The sequence below is a fragment of the Mus caroli genome, chromosome 1 (genome assembly GCF_900094665.2).
Source record: "Mus caroli chromosome 1, CAROLI_EIJ_v1.1, whole genome shotgun sequence".
Taxonomy (NCBI): Eukaryota; Metazoa; Chordata; class Mammalia; order Rodentia; family Muridae; genus Mus; species Mus caroli.
This window is the reverse complement of record NC_034570.1, coordinates 166,230,343-166,252,643: the sequence shown is the minus strand read 5'-3', so window position 1 is coordinate 166,252,643 and position 22,301 is coordinate 166,230,343. Positions and strand designations below refer to the sequence as shown.

Below are 22,301 nucleotides of genomic sequence, written 5' to 3'. Positions count from 1 at the left end.
ACCAAAACAACAAAAAGAATAATGACAGTCTCTTGTTTCTTACTCTAGCCTTAGACACATTCCTACCCTCCACTGACTAAAATGTAAACCAAGAATATACTGACAGTTGTATTGCCTTTCTACAAACATTATATTTGTTGTTTCAGCATGGTTTCATTGGGGGAAAGTCTTTTATTACCACTGTATTATAGATGTTAAAATAGTATATAATACAGTATACACTAGTGAAGCTTCAAGATAATATAGATTCATCACGGCCTTGGTCATCTCAGTCTCATCAAAACTATGGCATAGAGAATGACATCAATTGGATTCTAAATTGAAAATGAATTTCTCATCAGTATGAGGAAGTTTTGTACTTCACTAATATGTGTTATCTATTTTATTTTTAAACAGGCACACTAAACATTTTATTGTCTTTTCTTTCTCTGATTATAGAAGACATCAAGTGACTTTCCACCAGATGTTCATATGCTCCAAACCATAAAACTCGTTCACAGCAGCATCATGCTGGAATGCTACATGTCATTAAGCTACCGTAATAAAAGTAGACTACATTCCTGCTCCTTGGGCCATTTAGTCATTTCTTAAAATGGTTGAGATTCTTCACTGTTGTTTCTCCTGGTCAAAACAGCTCTATCTCTTAAATCCATCTGGTCCAAAACTTCTGTTAGTTCCAATGTGTCTTTGTTTAGTTTGTGTTTCCATGATGTGTCCATGAATGAGAGTGAAGTGTTGAAGTCTCCCGCTGTTACTGTGTGAGGTGCAATGTGTGCTTTGAGCTTTAGTAGTTTCTTTTATAAATGTGGGTGCCCTTGCATTTGGAGCATAGATGTTCAGAATTGAGAGTTCGCGGTAGACTTTTCCTTTGATGGGTATGAAGTGTCTTTCCTTGTCCTTTTTGATAACTTTTGGTTGAAAGATTATTTTATTCAGTATTAGAATGACTACTCAAGCTTGTTTCTTGGGATCATTTGCTTGGAAAATTGTTTTCCAGCCCTTTACTCTGAGTTAGTGTCTGTCTTTGACAGTGAGGTGAGTTTCCTGTGTGCAGCAAAATGCTGGGTCCTGTTTAGGTATCCAGTCTGTTAGTCTATGTCTTTTTTATTGGGGAATTGAGTCCATGATGCTAAGAGACATTAAGGAATAGTGATTACTGCTTCCTGTTATTTTTGATGTTATTTTTATGTTTGTGTGGCTATCTTCTTTTGGGGTTGTTAAAAAAAAAAGATTACTTTCTTGATTTTTCTAGAGTGTAGTTTCCCTCCTTGTGTTGGAGTTTTCTATCTATTATCCTTTGTAGGGCTGGATTTATGGAATGATATTGTGTAAATTTGGTTTTGTTATGGAATATCTTGGTTTCTCCATCTATGGTAATTGAGAGTTTTGCTGGGTATAGTAGCCTGGGCTGGCATTTGTGTTCTTTTAGGGTCTGTATGGCATCTGTTCAGGATCTTCTAGCTTTCATACTCTCTGGTGAAAAGTCTGGTGTAACTCTGATAGATCTGCCTTTATATGTTACTTGACCTTTTTCCCTTATTGCTTTTAATATTCTTTCTTTGTTTTGTGCATTTTGTGTTTTGACTATTATGTGACAGGACAAATTTCTTTTCTGGCCCAATATATTTGGGGTTCTGTAGGCTTCTTATATGTTTATGGGCATCTCTTTGGGAAAGTTTTCTTCTATAATTTTGTTGAAGATATTTATTGGCCCTTTAAGTTGAGACTCTTCACTCTTTTCTATACCTATTATCCTTATCTTCTCATTGTGTCCTGGATTTCCTGGATGTTTTGAGTTAAGAGCTTTTTGCATTTTGCATTTTCTTTGACTGTTGTGTCAATGTTTTCTATGGTATTTTCTGCACCTAAGACTCTCTCTTCTATCTCTTGTATTCTGTTGGTGATGCTTGCATCTGTGACTCCTGATTTCTTTGCTAGGTTTTCTATCTCCAGGGTTGTTTCCCTTTATGATTTCTTTATTGTTTCTAGTTCCAGTTTTAGATCTTGAATAGTTTTGTTCAATTCCTTCACCTGTTTGGTTGTGTTTTCCTGTAATTCTTGAAGGGATTTTTGTGTTTCCTCCTTACAGTCTTCTACTTGTTTATCTGTGTTCTCATGTATTTCTTTAACGGAGTTATTTATGTCCTTCTCAAAGTCCTTTATCACTATTATGAGATGTGATTTTAAATCAGAGTCTTATTTTTCTGGTGTGTTGGGGTATCCAGGGCTTGCTGTGGTGGGAGAACTGGGTTCTGATGATGCCAAGTAGCCTTGGTTTCTGTTGCTTATGTTCTTGCCCTTGCCTCTCACCATCTGATTATCTCTGGAGTTAGCTGTCCTTGCTATCTCTGACTGGAACTTGTCCCTCTTTCATGCCTGTGTGTCAGTTCTCCTGGGAGACTAGTTCTCTTTGGGAAGAAATTAAGTATAGGGAGCTGTGGCACAGGGTCAACTCTGGGGTGCAGACAGAAACCATAAGGACCCTGTTACAGGCTGCTCCTTGGTTCCTGTGTCCTGAGGGCTCTGGACAGGTCTCTAGGAGAAGTGGTGGTCTTACCTGTGTTCACAGGTGTGTCAGCACTCCTGGGAGACCAGCTCTCTCCCACTTGTATTTGGGTATGGAACACTGTGGCACAGGATCAGTTCTGGGCACAGATGGAAACCCACATGCATTGTCTTTCTATTATGTGTGTGCACATGCACATGTATGTGTATATGTGTGCATCTATGCATATGTATTTGTGTATTGTTAATCATAAACTATGGTACAATGGATCCACTGGAACTTATTCTTAACAGATCCTCTGTTGATTTATACTAATCTTAGGTTGAAATTGGTTAAGCTGATATTTTATTGTTGTTAATCACATCTTTATCTGTTTTATGGGGCTTTCGGCATTGTTAATCCAGAGGAGATGATCTCTTCCATGGTAGCTAATTTCTAGATATAGAAAATAATTTGCTTGCAGATATGCTTTTCATATGCAAACTATTTTCTTGATCTTAATTTCTCACCAAAAGTAGTATGTCTAATTCACTTGTGGTTTAGGTACCAGACAGCTAGAGACTACCTCTGTATTCCAGAGCCCTCTAACATTATTCTAACTATCCAGAGCTAAACTTGCTCAAGTTTACCTACCCTGCCATTTTTATTTCTTCCCACATAAAAGCCCTGGCTTCTGCTTTCCCTTCACTTTCATGTCTGCTAACACTGCTATTCTTGTGTGGCCATATACAAGATGGAGTGCTCCTTCCTTTTGGTTTCTGTCCATTCTAAACTCTTCCTTCACGCTACTAATCTCTCTATTGCTTTTTTTATAATACTTGAGAAATAAAATCATAATTATAGTTCAAACCAGTTATACAACACAGAAAACATATTTTTAAGCCATCTTCAAATCTCCAAGGATTTGTGGTTCTATTGTTTTGACACCTTTGACAGGAGCCAAAATAACTTAACTACTTCCTCTCCATTCCTCTTGTCCTTTTTAGTTATTTTCTGTGTTCTGTGCAAATTCATGCAGAGTAGTGAGCTGTGTTTGGAAATAGGGCTTAAATATACTGTAACCTCAAGGAATATTATTCTCTAGTTCACATATACCCTGATTGCCACATTGAAGGTAAACATCTGTACACAAGCAAAGCTTTGACTCACAAAACAAAGTCTTAACTTTTTATTTTTGCTGCAAATAAAGCATAAGCATGGAGATTCAAAGTGTACTTGTTCCTCCAACATCAACCACAGGCCCTGGAGACTGTACTGTGTATCATCGTGGGAAGTATACCAACACAAGCATTAGGGTTAAAGCGTGTTATGAAATATCAGATAGCAGGAAAGATAGGATTGTGTTAAAAGATATCCCTGTGAATGGATCTCAAGGTACTTTGAACATAGAGATAACAAAATCTGAACATGAGTTCATATCTTTTATGATGAGCTATGGGTGAGAATTTTTTCAAAGGTTACCTAAGCTTCCATAAGCAGTTTATAACTGGGATGAAGAAATATATACTCTAAAATGGGCTCTGAGGTGGTGAGTTAGACCCAATAGGGAGGGACAGGTCTCTTTAAGAAGGGCACCCAGAGTGAGTGCCCCTGAGATCTAAGGCTATCTCTGGGGCTGCAGTTCAGGGATGTGCTAGGCTATGTTTGCCTTCAAGCTCATGCCCTCACTGCAGCACATCTGTAGGCTCATAACTCATTCCTGGCTGATTCTCTAATCTATCAGAATGACAGTGTGTCTGCAGGATCCATGAATAAACTTCCTGCTGGAATACTCTAAAGGCAGGAAGAAGCACAGACCATTTCCAGGGGCTTAAGGATTTTTCCCCTGTAAATAGGAAATTTCCTCGTGATATCACACACTATTAAAATAAGATGTATGAGCATTTCACTCTGTACCAAAGATTGAAGAGTCAAGAACTTCCATAAATATTAGCTTTGATACATCATCCTATTGATCTGCAGTGGGCCCCAAATGTTCTGAAAGGGTCTTCAAGAAAATGATCAAAAGGAAATGCTTTCAAGGCTGGCCCTTTGGTATTGGAGATGACTATTTCTCCCTGTCTCAACATTCCTCAGTTGCCTGTAGTTCTTTGTCTATGCTTGAGGCCTGTGGGCTTTTTCCCATCAATGTTAGTAAATCTATGGGTATCTCATTATTGTTTGGGTCTTGCTTAGGTGACACTTCTGACATTCCTAGGAGACTAGCAAACTCTGTTTCTTTGGCTCTTACAAGCGTTCAGCTTCCTCTTTCACAATGATCCTGTGTGTGTGTGTGTGTGAGTGTGTGTGTGTGTATTTATATGTATATATATATATAGTATATATATATATATATGGAGTATATATGTATAATATATTATATGTATAGTACATGTATATGTATGTATATGCGTATCATATCAATAATTAAAGAAAAGAAGCCATAAACTTGAAAGAGACAAGGTATGAATACATGGAGGGGTTTGGAGGAAGGAAAAGGACAGGAAATGAGGTCATTATATTTTTATTTTTAAAACAAACTATTCTGGACAAAGTTGTTAGCATCCACCAATGTATTGATATAGGCTTACTTTTGTAGTTTGTGGAAGAGTGTTTGATGTTGCAGTCTTGGAACTGTGAAAGGGTGAGGGCAGTAAACAGCAGAAGAGAAGGCTCCATCTTTGAATGATGTCTTTTGCATAAGCACAATAGAAGGCAGAAGAAAATGGGTGAGGATATCCATCTTCTCCAAATAGAACTGTTGAAATGTCAGGAAAAGAAATAGCAGTGCAAACAGTTTGAAACATTAGCTCCGCTTCTCTGTTTGATCTCAAACACCATGGAAACTCTTTGTAACAAGAGGAAGGAAGAGACTAAGGTGAAGGGAGCAGAGATTTGCTGCTGCTCTGCTGGGATTGCATAACTGAATTACCCTTTTCCAGGAAGCCCTTGTGCTGGGGTTCAAGGAAGGATTCTCATAGCACCATGGTTCTTGGAACACTTTTCCCCCTTATCCTCAACATCTCATATCTTATCAGTGCTGGTTGTGTCTCCACCCCTTCTAGCAAATGTATATACACAGTTTATCCACATAATCACTTGAGTTTAGGGGAATAAGCAGAGATTGGTTGAAAGGAAGCCAAAACCAGGTAAATACAGAGGACAGTCTGTGAAGGTGAAGGCTGGTCCCCTAGTATCTAGGTGCATTCCAGGGCACTCCAGTACTAGGGAGCCTTGCGGGTTATTGGTGAAAACACAGTTGTCATTCAGGTACTCAGCCCTGAGCACAGGAGTGGACTGAATACTGCCTGCAGAATGTCAGAGCCTACCACTGTGTGTATATTGATGCAAATCTGTTGGCCCCAGCTTCCTTACAGCTGACTTAACCAATTCTGCTCGCTGTCCCATGGGCAGAAAGAACATGAAACAAGATCTAAAATTACTGAATATGCATCTCATAGAATGTGAAGGGAAGGTTTTGAAGTTTTGAAGATCAGGGAATGAGATGACAGGGAGCTAAAGTCTCAGAAGGGGGCTTTGGTCTGTTGCAGTAAATCTCCAACACAAATATGCCCCAGCCATGAAAACACAACTTAATTAATATGAATACATGCTGTGCACATAGATTGGGCAGATCTACCGCTATACTCCCATTTTCTCCATCTATGAGACAAACCCCTTAGAACTTGTGGTTTCTCCAGGTCATGTGCTTTTGCTCCATCTTTCTTCTTCTTCCTCCTCCTCCTCTGCATCCTCTCCCTCTTCCATTTTCTCCTTCTTCCCTCCACCTTCTGCTCCACCTTCCCTTTATCTGCCCAATCATCAGCTCTCCTTTATTTTACAGATTAAGGTGGGAAGCTAGTTTACAGGAAATTACCTGAGTGCTGACTCATTCTTGTTTGCAACACCTCACAGAAGAATGGAATTAACATCAAATATAATTAGCCCTAGGGCTATACACAACATTGGTCTGCTTAGGAGACCTGCAAGAGTCCAGATCTCAGCTGGTTGTGGTTTCTTCTTTAAACTACTTTATTGTGATGTAGCTTGCATTCTAACATGTTTGTACAGCTCAATGCTGTGGAATGCTTACATGACACAACCCTCACCATATTCAACTCTATTCTATACCCATACTATACTCCTGTCCTGGTCACTGTTTATTGTCTATATGAACTTGATTTTTTTAAGTGTCTCATGTAAATGGAATTATTCAGAGTTTATCTTTTTATGTGGGCCTCAATCAGTTTAGCACTGTCTAGCTGCTCCTGTGTCATGGCTCCTTAGTAGGGATAAGTAATACTTCCTTGACTAGATATACCACATTTTGTTTATCTGTTCACCTGCTAACTTTAATTATTTCCATATTCAACAGTTATGGATTAAGTTGATATAAACATTGGCATACAGCTCTGCTATGGAGACCCTGTTACCCAATCCTTTGTCAGCACATTAGTTCTTACTTAGCCACAATTTTCCTTTCCCGTGGCTTTAGTTACAAATTATCAACTGTAGTCTGAAAATGTTAAATGGAAAGTTCTAGAAATAAGTGATTTATAACTGTGGCATGTGATCAAAGGTTATTAGTATGGTAAGGTCCCTTTACAATGCCTGTGTTAGTCAGCTCACTGCATCTCATCAAGGAGGTACCATATTCTCTCACATCATCAAATGACACAAAAGCATGCAAGTACAAGACACTTAGTCCCTTTCATAGTCTTTTCATGTGACATTGTTTTGATTGTTCGATTATTAATTACTGGTAATGTCTTGTTGTGCCTAAGTTATAAACAAAACTTTATTATAGCCATGTATATATAGAGGGGGTGTTTGTATAGTCTGGGTGTGATAGCCTCTGTGGCTTTATATATCTACTGGATCTTGGAATAAAATCCTTTTAGATAAGCAAGGGTGGGTTTACCTAGAAGAGCAACTTCACCTACTGAGTGGTGGATGGATCTGTTTATATTTCTGGGAAAAAAAATCATACTGTGTTTCCCAGAGTCCTCTTTATACATTCCTGTCATCAGTGTATGAGGAGGGTTCCTGTTCCTCCACATGGTCAAGACTGATTTCTGTCGTTTTGGATATTGTTGTTTCACTTTGCCCTTTTAGTTTTAAGTCTTGCCCCTTTTGTGTACATGTATGTGCATGCACACGTGCACGTGCACACACACACGTACTTGTGCCATACAACATGTGTGCCATGGCATGTGTGTAGAGGTCAGAAGACTGTTTGTAAGGGTCATTTATCTCCTTCCACAATGTGGGCTCTGGACATGACACTCGGGCCATCAGGCTTGGCAGCAAACATGCCTTACCCACTAAACCAGGTTATCAGTCTGCTGTTGGCATTTTCAATGAGTGTGAACTATCTTCATGGTTTTGATTTACAATTTCCTTTAGAGATGTGGGGTGGTTTTTATGTACCTATTGGTCATTGCATGTCATCATCTTTGGGAAATGCATCTTCAAGGTCTTTTCCAGTGTTGGACAGGGTTATTTTGTGGCTTTGTATTGTTTTTGTTTACTTTGTTTTTTTCTATCAGCTTTTTGTATCCACACCTCTGGAGCTGGTGTAAGAAGCCTCCATCGCATAATTATATTGAGAATGGAACAGCAGCCCTAGCCAAAATGTGAAATCCCATTTTTTAGATAGAACAGCAGGGCAGCGCTCACTAAGCTTTTATGAAAACCATCTTTTGTTGTTGTTGTTTTCATTAGTTTTGTTCATTAGTTTTGTTGTGTTTGGTTTCCAAGACAGGATTTCTCTGTATAACAAGTCTGTTCCTTGACTGTCCTGGAACTTGCTTTGTAAACCAGGTGGGCCTCAAATTCAGAGATCTGCCTGTCTGCCTCTGCCTCTGCCTCCTAAGTGCTGGGATTAAAGGAGTGTACCACTATGCCATTTGTTTGTTTCTAAAGATTAAATTGTGTTGTAGGAAAGTTATGAAACTCTCTCTTTATTTTCTTTCTTTTCTTTTTTTGTATTTGTTTTTGTTTTGTTTTGTTTTTTGAGACAGGGTTTCTCTGTGTAGTCCTGGCTGTCCTGGAACTCACTTTGTAGACTAGGCTTGCCTCGAATTCAGAAATCAGCCTGCCTCTGCCTCCCAAGTGCTGGGATTAAAGGCGTGTGCTGCCACTTCCCGGCTATGTTATGAAACTCTCAATCTGAAGTCTGATCTTTCAGAGGACTAAAACCACAGGCTCTGGAACCAGTACCCTTGTACCATTGAGAAGAATGAGGTCCCTTTACAGATGGGCAGACAACACTGCAATAATCCTATGAGGTATAGTCAGGATGCAGCCCTAATCCTATAATCTGTCTCCATAGCCTGGGAGAGAGAGACTAGGTGTGTATGGTAAGGCTAGACTGGAAGATCAGCAGCTCAGGAATAGTGGCCAAGGAGAGGGCACCAGGAAAGGTAAGAAGAGGGAATGACTTGACAGGTAAGCAGACTGTCACCTCAGAGCAGAGTAGGAAGTGAGAAGTGCTGTTTACTGGTGCTGTGTGGGAAACATTAGCTCTGAAGGAGAGCCAGAGGCAGCTGGCAAAGACGGGAGAAAGAACATTTCTCTGAGGAAAGAAAGAATGTGTAAACCATGCTTGCTCTTTGCCTCTCTCTGGGTCTATGATGGGCTAATAATTTATTCTGTGGTTAGGAGTTTGTAAGGTATTTGTGTTGCTTTTGAAGAAGTGATAAATATTTATGCCCTGCAATGGAAGCATGGAGGGACTAAGAACAAGGCTGTCAATAACTAAGCCAAAGACTTATGAACAGCCTGAATGTTGCTTAGACCTGCATGAGTCACAACTACCCTTCCATTAGAAAGAAAGCAGTAGGTGTAAGAAGGCCAGTGGAGGAAGCTTGGTGGCCCAAGTTGCATTCAGATTTCCTTGTACTCTATCTGGCTTCCTGTCATGAGCTGAGAGATGGCCCTACTATGGATGGAAACAGAAGAGCTGTGTGGATGGTTTGTGATGGGATTTTTACCTGAGTCTTTGAAAACAGAGGCTGGTAAATTAATGGTGATGGATAGAATAGTGCTGGCTTCCACAGTAGCAGTGGGCTACGCTTCATTCTCATGGTGAAGAATATTAGACAAGATTCTCTGCATCTGTCACTCCAGCTGCTGAAATATTTAGCCCTGCCTTTTCTTCTAGCTCAGTGGCCCCACTGGTCTCTTCACCCATACTCAAGGATGCTCCTGTTTCGTGTCTATAGACTTCATGTGATGAGGGAAGGTCCTTGTGTCCTGCAAGAAAGCCCAGCACAGATTCAGTTGTAGATGCAAGCCAGAGTGAGCACCATAGAATAAAGAGGACAATGGGACAGCACTGAGAGATTTGAAAGGGAACAAGAATAATGGCTGATTTAGAAAGAGTGATGAGAAAGGGCACAGGCCATGAAAGAGGATATAATGCTTTTTTGTTTTCTGGTTTCAACTCTATCATAGCTTCTTGGTTATTGTTCATTCATTCATTCATTTTGTGCTGGATTTGTTTGTGTTTTGACTTTCTGGATATTAAAGTAGCAAGAATCATGTTTGCATCCATAAGACTAATGCAAGTTATTCCTTAAAGTGTTGCTTATGAACACTGGGTTCCCTTTTTGTTAGTATTATTGCCTATTTGTTTTTATTTTTCTTTATGGGTATGTATGTGTATGTCTACACATGTGTGTGGATATCCATAGATGGCAGGTGAGGGCTTTGCAAGAGAGGCGAATGCTCTTAACAACTGAGCCATCTCTCTAGCCCCAGGGATTTCTTTTTAATTTCATTGACCACTGTGTCAAAACAAGTTAAACATGACTGGTCACTACATACATTTATAATATATTTTTTTAATCACAAAGCGTGATTTAAAAAATGTTTTTGAGGGAAGGGTTTTGTAACTTGAAATATTTCATCTTCCTTTTTTCTTCCATTTAAGTCATTCTTTTATAACATTACTTAATATATAAACAAGGTAGAGTACATTTTCATTAAAAAAAAAGAAAGAATGAGAGAGAGAGAGAGAGAGAGAGAGAGAGAGAGAGAGAGAGAGAGAGAGAGAGAGAGAGAGAGAGAGAGAGAGAGAGAGAGAGAGAGAGAGAGGAAAGCCAGAAGGTGGGATGGGGAAGAAAGATCTCACGGGGAACAGGGCCAGGAATATGCTTTTAGGGGGCTGGGGGCTGTCCATGAAGATGTTTGCTTATGATGGTCAGCATCCTTTGTTCATCATTGTTTACTTTTCTTGTTGCTATGACAATAGCCTGAAAAATGCAACTTAAGGAAGGAAGGCTTTTATTTTAACTTACAACTTTCAAGAATATATTCCAACTGGTGGAGAAAGGATGGAGGAGAGAGTCAACAAGAGCATGGGAGATGTGGTCACAAGGCATCTGCCACTAGAAAGCAGGGAGACAGATGCTCTCTGTCTTAGTTAGGATTGTATTGCTGTGGAGAGACACCATGACCAAGGCAACTCTTACAAAGGCAAATGCCAAGTCCTGTGTGATCATGGAAGTGACAGTGTGACATGATTCCAGCCCCTGGAGCAGAATCAGCAGGGTGTGGGCCTCCACGAGTGTTGATGGTTGCTAGGTATGAGGCTTACTTGTATAATAATGTACATAATTTTCCTTGTGTTCCTCCTTCAGGAAATAGTCTCCCTGCTAAAGTTATTGAGCAATATTCTCCCTGCCAAGGTTCTTGGGGAATGCCCTTTCTGCCAAAGTTAATGACTCCTTGATAATCAGAGACAGCATGAGCCTAGAAGGTGAAGGTATGTCTATGTCCTTAGCCAAAATGGTGAACACTGTAACGTTTGGGACAACCCTTAAGGATATAGGAAAGACTATGAAAATATAAGTTCAAAGAATATATAATTTTTCAACTCTACAAAATATCAGGATGCAAAACAAATTGTATAAGAACCTTCATGGACCTAAAAGAACCGATGCAGCTGCACTATAATCCAGTGCGTCAGAAAGATATTAAGGAAGGAGATAAAGAGATTTGGAGAGTAGTGATGGCAGAGCAGGATCCCACCCGGCTAAATTTATTGTTTGTACTTACAAAGGCAAGCAGATTCCTGCAAAGTCAGCCTGGGAGAGAGGTGTTTAGGCCCAGGTGTGGTGGGAATGGCAATCTCAGAGTGAGAGCCCACCCAGCTAACTTAATGTCTGAAAGATCTCTGAATTCATTTGCAATGTTAAGAAAAAAATAAAAGAAAAAAGAATGTATTTGCTGTCCTTTTCTAAGATTGATTTGTGTAATAATCAAAGGAAAATCTATAGTGAACGATTGAATTGATATGCAAATAAAAGACTGGGCTTTGGTCTGCAAGAGCTGAGCTATCTGGATGACACTACTCCCAAACAGTCCTTTCTTCCGTCCCCTGACCAAAGCAAAACTGGTCCTTGGCAGGCAAACATTTGATTAGGGCTGGCTTATAGGTTCAGAGGTTCAGCCCATCATCATCATGGTGGGAAGCATGGATTCTTGCTGGTGGAGCCAAGAGTTCTATATCTTGATCTAAAGGCAACTAGAAGAGACTAACTTTTGTACATGGCACAGTTTGAGCATAGAACCTCAAAGCCCACCCCACACAGTGACTCACTTTCTCGACAAGGTCACACCTCCTAATAGTACCACTCCCTATGGCCAAGCATGCAAATACATGAATCTATGGAGACCAAATCTATTCAAAGCACCACATTCTTATTTATGCTTTCTCTCCTGTTCCTTTTCAATCAGCCCTGGATCCTAATCCATGAGATGGCACCATCTATATTTAGGGTAGGTCTTCTCTCCTCAGTTAAAACTCTCTAGAAACTTCCCTCACAGATACACCCAGATGTGTCTCTTAGCCCATTCCAAATCCAGTCAAGTTGAAAATGAAGGTGATAACATATTATACCTTGTGAAAAGAAACCTAGAAATCCATGGTATCCCATTAAGTAGTGGTGTGGGTGTTAGCAGTTCCTAATCAGAGGATGCTGTGGGTCCTTAGGGGAGGAGTACTTAAGGTAAGGTCTTGACAGTGGGCAGTCCCACTTTCCCTCCCGTTCCTTGTTTAAGTTTGGAGTGCATGCTCATGAAGGTATCTGTACTGTATGCAGGCATTTTCTTTATTAAAAGAAATAGGAAAACGAATGCCGAGGATACCAAAGATGAATTTTGCCTTTTAATTGCTTTGCTATTTCACCCAAAGTCAACTTGGCATTTGATTTAGTATTAAGGTTATTGACTTTTGTCAGAAGTGTTGTTGTTTTTTGTTTGTTTGTTTGTTTTTTCCTACTGATTGGATGAACTATCAACCTTTGAGGCCACTGGAAAACCAATGACTTAGAAAAGAAACCTGAAGCCATTGTGATCATCTAACTTCAGAATAAATCCCCATCAAAGCTGAAAGAACCTTTACTTGGTTTGATGTCTTGAAATGTTCAAAGCTTTCTTTAGCTTGTTAAGGCAGAGTGTGGAACTCAAGTTGCCCAAACAGCCATCCACTTATCAAAGGCCAGCTGGCAATTTCTTGTCATTTGCTGCTCACTTTTATCTGTAATGAGGGGGAGGAGTGCTGAGAACATGAAAGTATAGCATCTTAGCTGTTGAATCCTGGCTGCTTTGCCTTGACATCCACAGTGTTGATGTCCAAAATCGCTGTCAGCTATGTGAGTACAAGGAGAATCCTTTATTCTATATGTAGGAATTACTTGAATTAGGGAAGATTCAACTGTTGTGAAATGAAACACTTAGCCTTTCCTGCCTCTGACTCAGTCCTTACAATACTAGAGTGATGTCTACATACCCTGCAAAACACACACACACACACACACACACACACACACACACACACACACACACACGCACACACGCTGGAATACAGTTCAATTGTGAGGCCCTTATCATCAAGAGTTTCTTAATAAAGGGGCTATGAATGTTAATTACCCATGTGTGTATAATATGCATACACTACCTTCATAAAATAATGAAGAAAATAAACACTAGGTATACAAAAAGACAAATTTTGCTCCGTGCAAAATCCTCTTTGAAGCATCCAGAACACCCAGAAATCATCTTGTTCAACCATCCATCTTATCTTTTTCTTGGTAAACATATATGTGTTACGTGCTTGATACACAGTTTTTAATGGAACAAAGCACATCTTCCTTCTTTTCCCCAGGGCCTCCAATGACTGCAAGCTAAAGCAAGGCACTTGTGAGATTCCTTTAATGTTTGCAGGGCCCAACCCACTGGGAGTGTCAGGACCAGTTGCTGTTCAGGCAGACTGCCACACTGGTCTTTTGTGAAAGCTAGAGTTCCCTTTATATGATGGGGTGTCATTCAATTAGTTAAATATAGGGGCAGGTGGAGAAACAACTGGGAACCAGTCTCCTACTGCCAGTGATGTCTTTACCATGAAAAATATAAAATGGAAGGTTGAACAACATGATCTCTTGGTGTCCTGGATGTTTAAAAGTTCTGTGACTTTCCAATTGCCCTTATAATTTGTAAACTGTGGATTAGGGTATATCATCTGCTTTAAGTAAAGGTAGTGGTCATGGCTGATTGTGATCAGTAGTAAATTGAGACTAATGAATAGTGGAGGTCTGGAAGTGTAGCTTAGTGGCCGGCCACTTTCCTAACACACACAAGCCTTAAGTTCTATCCCCAGTGCTCCAAAGTCAGTCAGTCAGTCAGTCAGTCGTCAATCAATTAACCAACCAATCAATCAAAGAACATTGTATTGTAGATAAATAACTTGTCCTGGGGCAGATGTAGTTCAGTAGACTGTTAGTTCTCTTCCTTCTTGCTATGAGCGACAGTTTAGATTCGGGGCTAATATAAAATTACAAATAGTCGGGGAAAACAGAGTAAAGCTGTATATCATAAACAGTGTGCCTCAGTTTCCCTCAAAGGCCTCTCTCTTCCCCATAGATATGTACTGATTGTGTTGTATTTGATCCCACGATCTTGCTTGGTTATTCACAAGCATGCATGTACCTATTAGTGGCTGAAAATATCACATAGATCTCTGAATGAACTCTTCTGTTTTCAGGCTCATTGCCTTCACAGCTTCATTCTTTTTCCTTAAAACACTGCAGTGGACTTCTTTATGGTTGTACATTTGTGCACATGTGCACATTTGCAAACCCTTTCATGAAAATACGTCTTGAAATGGGAACATGAAAGAGGAGGATATTGTGTACTTTCAACTGTTATCTAAGCTAACTCTGCAGAGTCAAGTGTCTAACGAATGTTCATAGCCCTGATCCGCATCACCTCCTGGTCAGCCTCCTGGACTGTTGCCAGACTGATGTGAAGAAGGAAAGGATGTATTTGGACGAATTCGACTTCGCCTATTGAAGTTTTCCTTCCTCTGTTTCTTCGTAACAGCCCTACTTTCTCAGTGTTTGCAATGAGAAGAAATTACTTGACAGTTACTGACTCCTAGATTTAATAATCTCGGCGTCTCTGACTTTCCCCCTCACATTATTTCAAGATTAACTGGAGCACATTACATTTACCACCACCACCACCCCCAAAAGAAAAAACTATTGGAAATATAGTGATTCATGAGTTGGGTGTCCTTAGAACACAGGTGCTTTTGCATAATTTTAATTTAGCACAATATCTCATTATTCCCACTAACTTGCCTATTTTGAGTTTAACGGACTCTTTTCCTTTCTATATTTTTTAAAGTGATATGTTAAAATTAAAGGATCTGTATTTAATTCTGTAAACACCTCTGTAAGCATTTCGTGCAACTCTCAACGTGGTTTTGATATAGTATACTTTTATTTTCATTCAGTTCAAGATTAGGATTCTTTTCTTGATTTCTTTTTTTTAAACCCATGGTTTATGCAAATTAGTTTTAAATTCCAAATATTGGAAGATTTATCAGAGGCCTTTCTTTTATTGGTTTATGTTTGATTTTGTTATAGTCCTAGAATTCAGGAGTACTGCAGTCCCTGTTGCTCCATTGAAACTTGTTTGAAATTCAGAATCTGGTCTTCTGAGTGAATGTTCTATGTGATCTCAAATAAAGGCTGACTTCTGCTAAGTCTTTGCTAGAATGCTCCATAAATCTTAAGTCAATGAAATTAGTCATTAGTATTCTTCAAATTTTCTACACACATACTGGTTTCTTACCACATAACTCAATTCATTAATGAGAAAAAGGGTTTTAAAAATCACTGAATAGATGGGAATTTCTCATTTTCATTCTGTTTGAGTCATTTTCATCTAATGCATTTATGTTTACTTATTCATTACATATATGCCTTGTACTGGTCCTCTTGGTCCTGTGTTGGAAAACTCTGCTATTAAGGTTGAAGTCCATCATGTCCACATGGCTCTCCAAGCTCCACACGAAATGGAGGACTCTTTCTCGGTGGGGATTCTCTTTCTGTGCCTAACCTTACTAGGAAGGAGTCTCTGAACACAGATGCCTAACCTTATCTGAAGAATTACCCTGTGCAGAGCTCTCCGGAAGTGCTGAATGACTCAGCACAGGTCCCAGTTTGGCGCCTCACCCATATGATAATTAGGTACTGTGTTATGACCAATTAGCCCTTTCCACTTGTAACCCTAAGAACCCTTATGTACCCTATCCCTGAACAATAAAGTTCCTGAATGGATACTGATAGGAAAATGTTTTCTATTATATTCTGTTTTCATAGAGATCACTACTTTGTTTCTTACATTGTAGTTAATCCTCTAATTCCCTTCGATGACATTTTTATGTCTAAAATTTAGATTATGTTATTTATATATTTTATTTATCTTACTTTTTCATAACTATCTATTTTTTTAACATTATGTGGTTTCTGGTGCTTGGTTAGCATGTATTATGGTAATCCTCCCCTGGCTACCCTGGGCATTAGGAATGCTAGCTCTCTTTGGTCCTATTGTAGGTCAAAGATTGTACTACTCATTCCTTTCAAGTGGTATCTCTTACAAGTGGCTCACTCACATATGTGTACTGATCTGTACTCAACTCATAACTCAGTGAGACTTTCTGAAGCCCTTCTGTGGAGCTCTCTCTACCGCCAGTTTTAGCTGCCTTGGTCTTTCTAAACTCCCAGCTTTCTCTCCTTGGCTTAGATTAGTGGACTACGGGCATGCCTCCCCTTTGCTATACTGTTTGCAGGGGTCATTCAGTGTTCCTCTGGTGTGCTGGTGTGCAGCAGGATCCATGCTAGGTTGCTGACTACATTATATATGACTTTGGAAGGAAATTTGTATAGTTCATGGAAGGTGACAGGGGTATCATACTTAGGACCCTAAAGAATATGAGGATGAAGTAGAGTTCACAGTAAAGATTCCCCCCAAACCCCTTTTGCAGGACATCCTCTAAATTTCCTGGCTTAGTTCTACAGTGAAATCATTATCTTACACCTTGGTAAGTCACTGAGCGAGATGACACTGGATCTTCCGGGTGATGTGTTTTCCTGGGAACATGGGTAAGAACTCAAAGTATAATATGCTCTGAATTACAGGAAAATGATACAGACCCAGCAAGTCTGTTATGTCATGGCACAGAGACAACTGTTCAACCTTGGTAATTGGATGATCTGCTGACTAAAACTAATAGCAATAATTATAATAATGAAATTTAATGTTTAATAGAAAATGAAGGCAAAGAATTGAAAATCATAAAGGAAAATACTTAAATTTGTAAAACACACCTATAGTATTTGAATCTAGAGACCTGAATTAACCAACCAGATTATTTCCCACTTTTTGGGTCATCTTTGTCATTGAATCACTCAAATGTCTTTGAGTCTTTGTTGGCACAACTTCCTTGGAAAAGAATTTTTATAGAAATTCCAGCTTTGCAGTGATTAAGAGGTAAAAAAAAAAAATAAAATGCCTTGTATTTTTAAACTAGACTATGTTTTTTTTTAAATGTTTTGACTATGTTTTTAAAATCTTGTTAGTTTGCTTTGAAAAGAGCTTTAAGACTATATGGACTGAGTAGGCTATATTTAGGAATATACGTGTATATAAATACCATATATTTATGTAATAACATTTAATGAAAGAGAAGGTCATGATTTGAAGGAGAATAGAGAGGAATACTTGGAAAAGTTTGGAGTGAGAGAGGGAAGGTAGAAGAACTATTATAATTATATTATAAACTCAAAAATAAATAGAACTTGTAAATAATGAAAGGCAACATGAATTTTTAAATTTCATCTTTGTGTTCATGGGTGCAAATTCCTTACTGCTTGTTAAATAATATAAAGGCCTTGTTGGAAATATTTCTAATTCTCAAGTATAATACTCTGTCTCTAGTCAGAGATCTTATGTATCTATTTCTTACTTGAGGTAAAGTGCATAAACATATGACTTTCAAATATTTTGAATGTTAGCACAAGTGTATGTATTTCTTGACCAAGAACGTAACTCATTTGCATTTATAGAAGCACTTCAGTGGAAAGCTTGACTGATTGTTGCAATGCTCAGTGTCTTTTCACATGCTGAGGTCATCAATGAAGTTTAGAGTGTATGCATGTCTACTGGTTCTTCTTAAAACTATTTCCTTTGAGTAGGTTCAATAAAAATATGAAAGTATGGTTTATACCAGTTTCTAGAATGATCTATTCAGGAGTTAGATTGAAAAATTCTCTTTATAACCTGCAGTTTGGTCTCGTGAGACTTTTACACAATCATTTGAATAAAATTTTTCACTTTGATGAGATAGAAATTAAATGAAATAGTCTTAGCGTGACCTTATGTTGTTAAAGTACAGTGCTCCAAGGACTCATTTTGAAATAAGGGTCAGAGTCTGGATGTCTCTTCTTTGTTAAATTAAAATGAAAATACTAGCTGAACTGCTCGAACGGAATTTAATAACATGGAATTAAATTAATAGAAGTTAATGAAAATGTGAAGGTTTATTACATCAAAGAACTTCCAATAAAAAATAAATTAGACAGAATTTTCATTTACTGATTTTCCATGACATTGAGAACAAAGAGAAACAAATCAATATTGTTATAGTTTAGGCATTTAGTATTCACTAGGGCTCATTCGTCAGCTCCTACTCAGTACCTGATATGATGTGTTAACGATGCTATCTGCAGGTTTGTTTTTTGATTATGTTTAATTATATTGCCCAAGTTTAGCTCCCTACACTGATGCTTTTAATGAGTGAATAAGTTTTTATTACTTTAAACTCTTCTAAAAGCATTTGTTGTTTATTTCTGTGCACAAATTCTAGCAGAAGTGTAGGAAATTAATCCCATCACATGAGAGCATGAGACCAACAGATTATGAATTTGAAGCCAATCTAAACTATACAGTGATCAAAGGCCCTAATGGAAGCCCTAAAACTTTAAAAGTCTGAGAACAAAAAACTAGGGGACATGGCTCAAAATACAAGCACACAAGAACTTTCTGAATAGGACTCCAATCTTTCAGGAAATAATTGTAAGAACTGACATGTCAGCTCACATGAAGTTAGAAAGCCTTGACAAAGCATCAGAAATGACCCCTAGAACAAGTGACAAACCCTTGCCAGCTATTCAGACACAGGATTCGTATATAGAATACATAAAGAGCTCAAAAACTTAAACAAACAAACAAAAAAAAACTTAAACAAGTGAAATCAAAATAGTCTAGTTCCTATATTGGCAACTAAGCTGAGTGCACAGTTTCCAGAAGCAGTAGTACAGAAACGGGGACCCAACTCAGTCAGTAGATTGCCTACAAGCACCTGAGTTTGATCTCCATAATTTATAGTTAAAAAGCTGGGTGTGGAGGTGCACACTTGTAATCCCATCACTGGGTAGGCAGAGACATGCAGACTGCTGGAGCTCGCTGGCCCAACAGCCTAGTCTATTTAATGACTCCCAGGACTTGTTTCAAAACTTTTTTTAAAAGACAGTACCTGAACAATGACACCCAAAGCTGCAAGGCTGTCCTTTGAGCTCCACATGTTTGCATACATACGTAAACATGCACATGTATAAAACATAAACATGCAAACAGCCAATAAATACATGGAACATGTTCACTATTGTTAGTCACCAGTGCAAATTAGAATGAAACTGAGATTCTGGAGAGATCATTCAGTGTTGAGAAACTGGCTGCTCTTTGAGAGAACCCAAGTTTATTTCTTAGCACCCACATCAGGTGGCTCACAATTGTGTAACTATAGCTTTGGGACATCTGATACCTCTAACCTCTTTGGACTCCTGCACTCAAGTTCACATGTACACATGCAAACACATATATCTATACTTAATTAAAAATAATAATAAAGAACTTTAAAAAACAAAATTGAGATTCAGTCTTACTCCAGGTATAATCGTTATCACCGGGGGTGTGGGGCACTGGTCAGGATGCTGAGGAAAAGGGGAACCATTATATGTGACACTGTTAAGAACCTGTCTGGTCACTTTAGAAATCAATGTGGAGGGTCCTGAAAAATCTATTGTCTAGCTGTACCACTTTTGTATACCTAGTCAGAGATTCCTGCACATGCGCTCATTACTGCAGTTCTCACAATAGAAAAACAAATTCATGTTGTTTGCAGGAAAGTGTATAGAACTCAGGATTATCATGCTAAGTGAGATAAGCCAGCCTCACAAAGACAAACACTGCATGTTTTCAGGGAGGGAAAGAGAGAAGAAAGAAACAGAGAGACTGAACGCCAAGTGTGGTTGCACATTCCTATTATCTAACCATTTGCATGGTGAGGCAGAGGAATCATAAATTTAAGGCCAGACTGGGTAGCAGAGTGAGATCTTGGCCTAGAAACAAAACCAATTGCCACCAGTAACATTTATTTTACTTAATACTGGCCCCACAGTTTCAGAGTAATCATGTTTCGAGCTATTGCTATTGATCTCTTACTGTGTCTAATTTATAAATAAAGTTTACCATAGGGTATGTCCAGCCAAAAACATAGCGTGCTCAGTCTTTACTATCCAAGACTTGGGCACCAACGGGGACTCCTGAAATATGTCCTTTCAGCACACAAGACTGTGGGGTCAGGGCAGCTTGTGGGACCAACAGCATCAACATCTTTTGGGAACACACTACAAATGCATATCCTTGGGGCACCACCCTGGGCCAATTAAATCAGAAACACTACAATTGGAGCCCAGATATATCTATTGTTATAAACCCTCCAGGTAAATACATTAATACATTTTGACATTTAGAAATAATGTTTCTTTAATATTTTGAGTTCTGAAACTGGACTAGAATAATTGCTTAAAAATTGTAGCCTGGCATACTGACACAGACCTGTATCCCTGTCTATTTCAGAGGGTAAGACAGGAGAATGACAAGTTCAAGGCCTACCTGTGCTACAGAGGTGCCTTAAGTGAAACTCTGTTTCTTTTTTAATTATTATTAGATATTTTCTTCATTTACATTTCAAATGCTATCCTGAAAGTCCCCTATACCCTTCCCCCACCCTATTCCCCAACCCACCCTGTTCCCCAACCCACCCATTCTTGCTTCCTGGCCCCGGCATTCCTCTGTACTGGGGCATATGATCTTTGCAAGACCAAAGGCCTCTCCTGCCATTGATGGCCTGCTAGGCCATCCTCTGCTACATATGCAGCTAGAGACACAAGCTCTAGGGGAGTACTGGTTAGTTCATATTGTTGTTCCACCTATAGGGTTACAGACCCCTTCAGCTCCTTGGGTACTTTCTCTAGCTCCTCCATTGAGGGCCCTGTGTTCCATCCAATAGATGACTGTGAACATCCACTTCTTTATTTACCAGGCATAGCCTCACAAGAGACAGCTATATCAGAGTCCCTTCAGCAAAATCGTGCTGGCATGTGCAATAGTGTCTGGGTTTGGTGGTTGTTTATGGGATGGATCCCCGGGTGGGCCAGTCTCTGGATGGTCCTTCCTTCCTGCCTGAGGCCCCTGACATTTCTCCCTTCTCCCTTTCCAGTCTCAGCAGAAGTGCATCGTGATCTTCGCTCTGGTCTGCTGCTTCGCGGTTCTGGTAGCGCTCATTTTTTCAGCGGTGGACATCATGGGAGAGGATGAGGATGGACTCTCAGAGAAGAATTGCCAAAATAAATGTCGGTAAGAGGTAACAAACAAAAATTCTCTTTTAGGGGGTGGGTGAGGAATTCAGGGACGGGCCTGGACAGGGAAGAGATGCCTGCTCAGATCCGCTTTCAGCAGGACTTAACTGAGGCCTTGCTCTCTGCAGAGATGCTGGTGTTCAGGTCAGGCCCTAGGCATGATTAATGATTTCATTCACTCTACAACCCAGCCCTATTCTACAAAAAGAGCTGGTTGACCAAATAAAATATGTGTCTGCATTTCTGGAGACTTCTGTGTATGACATTTTGATCCACTTCCTAATAAAGCCTGGAAAAGGGGAGTGCCCCCATGGACAGAGAACACAGTTCTATTTGTTTATGCAGAAGAAGTTAACTCATGCATGTCAGGGTTGGCTGCACCTTAGCAAATACTTGTTTATTTGCTTATTCATTTTAATCTAGATGTAACACCAGCTTTACTAGTCACTTCTTATCACAGACTATATCTTGAGATTTCAGTAACTCAGATATGCCTGGGGACACATAAGAGTTATTACCTATTGGCATAACTGCAAATACACTGTGCTGTTCACATGGTGATGAAATCAATTAAAGATATGTTTCTCAGAGCAAGTCTTTTTGCATATACATGACTGTATTGTGTGACTTCAGTTGTATTATATAGCGCCTCCCTGGGATTCTTCCCTATCTGTAGAATTGTTGTGGCATAAATTCAGCACAAGAGGTTTCCTTTTTCACTCTTCCCTGAGCTGTGACATTTTATATTCTTATGTATGTAT

The 22,301-nt window shown here is 39.2% G+C and overlaps 1 protein-coding gene across 6 annotated transcripts in view; it reads left to right on the top strand.

Annotated features, from left to right (window-relative positions):
• Pld5 (phospholipase D family member 5) overlaps positions 1 to 22,301 on the top strand; it is a 323,819-nt gene that overhangs the window by 121,331 nt on the left and 180,187 nt on the right. For 3 of the 6 annotated variants that reach the window (XM_021158929.2, XM_021158940.2, XM_029483532.1), the window contains exon 2: positions 21,402 to 21,538. In XM_021158929.2, the coding sequence (XP_021014588.1) occupies positions 21,402 to 21,538 (137 nt within the window). Of the gene's footprint in view, positions 1 to 21,401; positions 21,546 to 22,301 lie in introns of those variants that run through there. The other 3 variants (XM_029483515.1, XM_029483521.1, XM_029483526.1) reach the window with 2 other exon arrangements.